This window comes from Carassius carassius, chromosome 25, assembly GCF_963082965.1.
Source record: "Carassius carassius chromosome 25, fCarCar2.1, whole genome shotgun sequence".
Lineage (NCBI taxonomy): Eukaryota > Metazoa > Chordata > Actinopteri > Cypriniformes > Cyprinidae > Carassius > Carassius carassius.
Genome location: NC_081779.1, coordinates 10,707,436 through 10,713,700, shown reverse-complemented (window position 1 = coordinate 10,713,700; position 6,265 = coordinate 10,707,436). Strand labels below are relative to the sequence as shown.

At 34.1% G+C, this 6,265-nt stretch overlaps 1 protein-coding gene across 1 annotated transcript; it reads left to right on the top strand.

Annotated features, from left to right (window-relative positions):
* The first annotated feature begins 1,271 nt into the window (after positions 1 to 1,271).
* Positions 1,272 to 5,834, top strand: cmtm8a (CKLF-like MARVEL transmembrane domain containing 8a). Its single transcript, XM_059510248.1, has 4 exons — positions 1,272 to 1,622; positions 4,538 to 4,705; positions 4,909 to 5,028; positions 5,279 to 5,834. Exons 1-4 carry the CDS (start codon positions 1,479 to 1,481, stop codon positions 5,357 to 5,359), a joined length of 513 nt encoding a protein of 170 aa, XP_059366231.1. The 5' UTR covers positions 1,272 to 1,478; the 3' UTR covers positions 5,360 to 5,834.
* The last annotated feature ends 431 nt before the right edge of the window (positions 5,835 to 6,265 follow it).

The following is a 6,265-nucleotide window of genomic DNA, read 5'->3' as shown; positions in this document are numbered from 1 at the left end:
GAGAATTTTTTTTTTCAGTAAATTATGTCAATCATTAAAACTCCACACATACACAGAGAAATAATGTTTGAACGGAGCTGTTAAGATTGTGCATAAAACTGTGTGCATTTAATAACTGCATGCAGAACCGTAGTTTAGGTACAGGAGTTTGTAAAAGTCCAAACGACACAAACTGATCAAATTTTTGATAGATTAGCAGTTTTTTTAAATCCCATTGTTTAGAGACACACCTGCCCTAAGAGCAACCTTAAAACAGCACTTAACATTAAAATTTTTCAATTTCATCAACAACATCAAAGGTAGCCAAAAAGTATTATTATTATTATTATTATTATCATAGTACTGTATATTATGTTAGATTATTTACACTACTGTTGAAAAGTTTGGGATCAGTAGGATTCTTTTTTTTTTATTATTATGCTCACTAAGTCTGGATTTAATTGATCAAAATACAGTAAAAACAGAAAAACTGTGAAAAATAGCTGTTTTCTAGAAAATATAATTTAAAATGTTGCTTATTCCTGTGATGGCAAGGCTGAATTTTCAGCAGCCATTACTCTAGTCTCCAGCGTCACATGATCCTTCAGAAATCATAAGATCCCAATGCTTGATAACATTCCTTATTATTATCAGTGTTAAAACAGCTATGCTGCTTGCTTATTATTTTTGTGGAAACCATGAAACATTTTCCAGAATTCTTTGATGAAAATTAAGCAAAAAAAAAATAATATATATATATATATATATATATATATTTTTTTTTTTTTTTTAAATAGAACTCTTTTGTAAAATTGTACTTCTTTACTGTCACGTTTGATCATTTTTGTAAAGACCACAAACTTTTGAATAAATGTATATTTATTTATATGTCTTTAAAATATTTTCTAAATATTGCACCATCAAAACACCAACAAAATGTATTTGTGTCCATTTCTACTGGGTTTTCGTTTAGCAGGAAAACTGTGTGTAGAGGATTTATTTGACTGTTGCTCCATCTAGTGGAGTAATGTGAAACCACCATTCATGTGAGCCAGCATCTGTAGTGATGATGCGCACGAGTACTCTGGGCACTTTTGCACGTGCACGTACGACTCAATGCAAAAAATATATATATATATATATATATATATATATAATACCAACAGCAATTTTTTTTCAGCTTGCTTTCTGAATAGATAGTTTCATTAAAATGTTAACAGTTCTTTTGAAAATGCAGTACCTAACCTGATCAGGTGTATTTCTAGAGGAAGTCGACTGTGATTGGGGGCGGTCTTTGGGCGGAGTCTTTTCTGCAGCAACCTCAGTATGCAAATAAACAGTTTTCTGATAGTTTGCAGTGGAGCTAGGATTTACTGAAAGTATAGAAATGCCATATTCTGTACCTGCAAGTGGGGTTAAATAAATAGGTTACATTATAATACACGTTTAATATAATAATAGTTGATAGGAGTGGAGCAGAAAGATTTTGGGTCGCATTTATGGCGGAGAATCCAAACTCTAGACCTGTAATAACCACCGAGAGCAGCCCTTACCTGGAATGCGGGAACTCAAGCACAGGAACCCCGTGGTACGACAAAGAGTCCGTGCTGAACGTGTCTAAATACCTCATCTTTGTCGAAGTTGTGAGTACTTTATTACAGAACTTTATTAAAACTTACCTTCGAATCAAATGGGTAGTTGAAGAAGAAAGCTAAACAGCTTGTCGTAAATACTTTTGGTTAATGGTGAGGCACTGTTTGTCTTTTCTGTTATCTTTCCTTTTGATTTTGCCCTGGAATTTGCACAAGTTGAATAGCGCTTTGTTAAGAGCCATTGCGCGCGCTGGACGGCGTGGTTGCTAGGCAACCGAACGTAGGCCATTCTCCTCTCCAAAACGAAGTTATGCAGCACTGTTTATCTCAAAATGTGACTTAAGGTAAACGCCCATCCGAAGTCATTCGTGTTAAAAACACATTATAAAATTGTACGCTTTGTTGTTTTGCACGTTGTATATCTATTCACCTTTAAATCGGTGAATCAGTTTAATTGTCAACAATGGGTTGCATGTTGATTTTAGTTTATGCATATTTTTCTAACTTGTTCGCTTTGTCGATAAAAGGCAGATTTTCTGTTTCGCAAGATGGACAGCTGTAGCAGCTGTAAAAACGCCTGCCTGTGCAACCAGGAGGAAATATTAAAGGTGCTCTAAACCAGTGGTTTTCAACAGGTGGGCCGCCAATTACTATTAAAATAAATAATAATATTGTTAATATATGTAAAAATGTCTAAGTCATAACATAATAACATAATTTCATATATATATATAATTAAATAACAAAAAATAAATATTAAACTGTAACTAAGTAATAAACCACCAATTTATATTTTTGCTGCATATGCTACAGAACAACAAATTCAAACATGCATAAATGACTATCAACATGTTCCCTCCTCACTGCTTGCTCGGCTAACTGACTACCCGCTGCTGAGCTCTGCCTGGATCTGGTTTTCCCGTTTTGCTGAGCGGTGCCAACCCGAGTTATTTTCTGTTCATTGCCAGTTTATTCTAGGGCTGTGCGATTAATATAAATCGTCAAAAAAAACCACGATTTGAGTTTGCGCGATTTCTAAATCGCTTTATAGCGGGATTTTCCGCGCCCCTGACCTCCCGCAGTATGCTATCCGATCCAATCAGAATGCAACGTGCCTAGCGCGAGACCAGAACAGACTGGATATATGACTTAACTCCAAGTTCACACATGGTCTGTAATGCGCCTTTTTTCCGAGCCCATGTTAACAGATAAGAGCGTTCACACTGCATGCGGTAAAAGGCTAGAAATAAAAACGTGCGAAAATAATTAATATCTAGCACATGAGCATAGAGAAAGTTGTGAGTGCAAAGGACACAGTTTAAGTAAGAGGAGACCCTCCGGGCGAGAACATTGTGTATCTGAGCAAGCATGTCTGGTTTTGTGACAGAGCAAAGGAAATCTGCGTGCGAACAGAGAGATTCGCGCTCGTGCATTATTACAATGTGTTTTCGCATTACAATAACACGCTGCTGCTTCTGCACCGCTTACACATACTGTATACGCACTGCAGACAGAGTAGGCCTACGTGTGAACCTGTATAATGTATAACAAATCTATTTCAACACCTGAGGCACTGCTACAATTAATGAGCTCTATAAACAGTGCATGGCAAAAAAGAAAAAACTCCCTGGACACTGGATTTCATTATATATATATATATATATATATATATATATATATATATATATATATATATATATATATATATATATATATATATATTTATTTTATTTTTTTTGCTATGTCTATTTTGTTACACCTTTACTATAGCGATTATTTTGACTTATGTCTGTTCTAGAGACCTCACAACTTTTTGATAAAGCTCTGTTTTTTTTGGGGGGGGGGGGATATGTTTCAAAATAATCCTGAATGCATTTATGACTGTAAAGCATATCTGTGTGTGTCAAAATTGTGATTAAAATCGAAATCTCAAGTTGATCAAAGAAATCGCAATAGTTTTGTTTTTGTCCATATCGCATAGCCCAAATTCATTCAATAAATACAGTTAACAATCTAGCTTCTGAGTAAGAGTTCATGAGATTTGTGTACAAGATCATTAATGAAAAGCCTTGCCTTCGATTCACATTTATTTCTATGTAACTGCAAGAGCCCATTTTCCCCTTTTTTGCTGATTCTGACATGAACCTGGCAGTGAAACTCATTTTTGGAGCGTGTGATTGTGGTCGGTGTGAATGTTCCTCTTTCTGTTTCAATGCAGGGAAGATAAGGCCAATGTGTAGCAGAGGAAGTGAGACTGTGATAGAGCTACCAATTTAAATAAACAAATGTTGAACTATTCAATTAAATTCAAATTCATTTGTATAGCGCTTTTCACAATACACATTGTTTCAAAGCAGCTTTACAGAAAATGCATGTGTCTACATTAGAAAGAAGAAGTGAATGTGTCCAAGTAATGTTCATTTCACAAATGAACAGTTCAAGATAATAGAATCAGGTTTATTTACTTATTTTTTGTGTGTTTCTGTTCATCTAAATTTCTATATTGCTATAAATAGGCAACATTTTTATAGGCTATAAATTAGAATTGGAACAAATTAGAATTAGAACAAAACAAACATTAAAATAAGCTACTTTAAACCAAGATTTTTAACAATAACTTATAAAATAAAGATATGTCTTAATTTAATCCTCTCAACCATTTTATTTCTTCTTCGAGGAGAATGGTTCTTACTGTCTAGAAACTTCTGGAATTATAATTTTAAAAGTGGGGTCATCTAAAGTCATCTAAATTAATAAAATCTTATAGCTCGATGGTCATTTCTATGTTGAATTTACATTTTTGTCATTGTCAATGTCTAAAATATTATTCGGTAGAACATTTGAGTAAAAAAATAAATAAATAAAAAAGTGAGGGGTTAAAAAGAACCACTCTTCTACAGCATTTCTATTTAGGTTTTCCAGATGATTAAACATTTGAAAGCAACAGGAATTCTTTTATTCTTCAGGTCTTGGGCCTGCTGGTATGGGCACTGATTGCAAGCACAGAGTATTTCCGATTTTCCCCATTTGGATGGGTGATGTTTGTGACTGTCTTCTATTGGCTTCTAACCCTCTTCCTTCTCATCATCAAACTGGCCAGAGGACAAGTCCGACACATTCCCTGGACTACAGTGGTAGGTGCACTTCTATACAGTTGATTCTTGTCTCTACAAAGCTGTAGAAAAACGATGCAAATAGTTCTGCATTTTAATTTAGAAAAAAAAGTCTAAACTTACCCAAATTATCTTACCTTCAAAACAATGTGGTTAAATGGTTTTTAAGGAACATGTTATGCTGATTGTCTTAAATAATTGTAGTTCTGTCCTGGCCCTCCCAGGTTCTCATTTTTAACTGCACTGCTGCTTTATTGTACACATCTGCTGCTGTTGTTGAGGCAACATTGGTGAATCAGGGGGTCAAGGGTCGTCATGATTTCAACTGTTGGGCAGCATCGACGGTAATAATCAGTTTGAAGTACATATTTGTGTGCAAGGCTGTAAACAACATAACTTTGAGGGGAATACATATTTGTGGACAAGCGATGAGTTTTGAGTAGTTTTAACTGATCTCCCCTAATTGATCTCCCCAGCCCAGAATATATGGTTACATGCTTGATTGTGTGAAATGTCATTTACAAAGTGAAATCCCTTTTTTTACCGTTTACATTGCATCAAATTTCTAACGCTTGCCTTTTTTTTTTTTCCTAGTTTTTTGCATTCCTAGTATCTCTGAGTTATGCTGGTAGTGCATTCTTCAGTTACAAATCCTGGCACAGAGGAGATGAATAAAATGTGCTGGATTGTAGTTCTTAATCAAATGTTAAAATTATGACGCACCCTTACATTGTTCAGGTATGGACTAAACTTGAAAAAAAAATGTAATACTGATGATTGTCTTTCATATTAAAAATGAAGATATTAAGAAATTTGCTCTGTAGGCCATGTATTTACAACCATTCCACACAAACACATATTTGTCTAATGCACAAAGGATATTTGGATATATTTCTCATATTTAATATGGACTTTACTGAATGGAGTTTTATCAAAATGCTCATTAACTGGTTGTGAGTGAATAGACATAATTTTTCATATGTGTGTTTTTAATGTGCAGTTTAATGTTGGTTCATATTTGCATAATCTAAAAGTATGCTGAAAAACATGTTTGGATTTCATATGATTTATGAAAGCCTTGTTATATTTCACAAAGCATAAGTGCAAATCATTGTCAAATTAAAGCTGTCATTATATTTGTCCTTTGAAAGTAGATCTCATTTACTTTTTACTTTTGTAAATGTCGAACTGGCTGCACACAATAAGCAGCTCACATTTGGCTTAAAAAAGGTAAATTGCATAATTAAACTAGAAGAGGAAGTTTACAAAAGTGTATCCATGCACTCCATTACTGACACTAAATAAAAAATTCAAAGGATTCAAAGCACTCAATCTCATATACCCAGTGAGGAAAACAAGTTTCCCTGAGCAATGAAATTCTTATTTTGCTGTCTACAATGAATGCCAAGACAAGTGCAAAATTATACACATACACAAACTATACACACATACATACACGACTATACACATATACATACATACAAACATAATAAACGTAATAATAAAAACTATGCTGCACGAGTAGGCACGAGTAGATCATGAAAAAAATACATATAAACACTATATCTATTTATGTGAGTA

What these genes read in the sequence shown, in the direction of transcription:
- cmtm8a (XM_059510248.1), top strand. Translation starts at nt 1,479, where the DNA reads ATGGCGGAGAATCCAAACTCTAGACCTGTAATAACCACCGAGAGCAGC. An exon ending in ACCTCATCTTTGTCGAAGTT is followed by an intron (nt 1,623 to 4,537) that starts GTGAGTACTTTA and finishes TTTATTCTTCAG; the next exon opens with GTCTTGGGCCTGCTGGTATG. An exon ending in ACTGTTGGGCAGCATCGACG is followed by an intron (nt 5,029 to 5,278) that starts GTAATAATCAGT and finishes TTTTTTTCCTAG; the next exon opens with TTTTTTGCATTCCTAGTATC.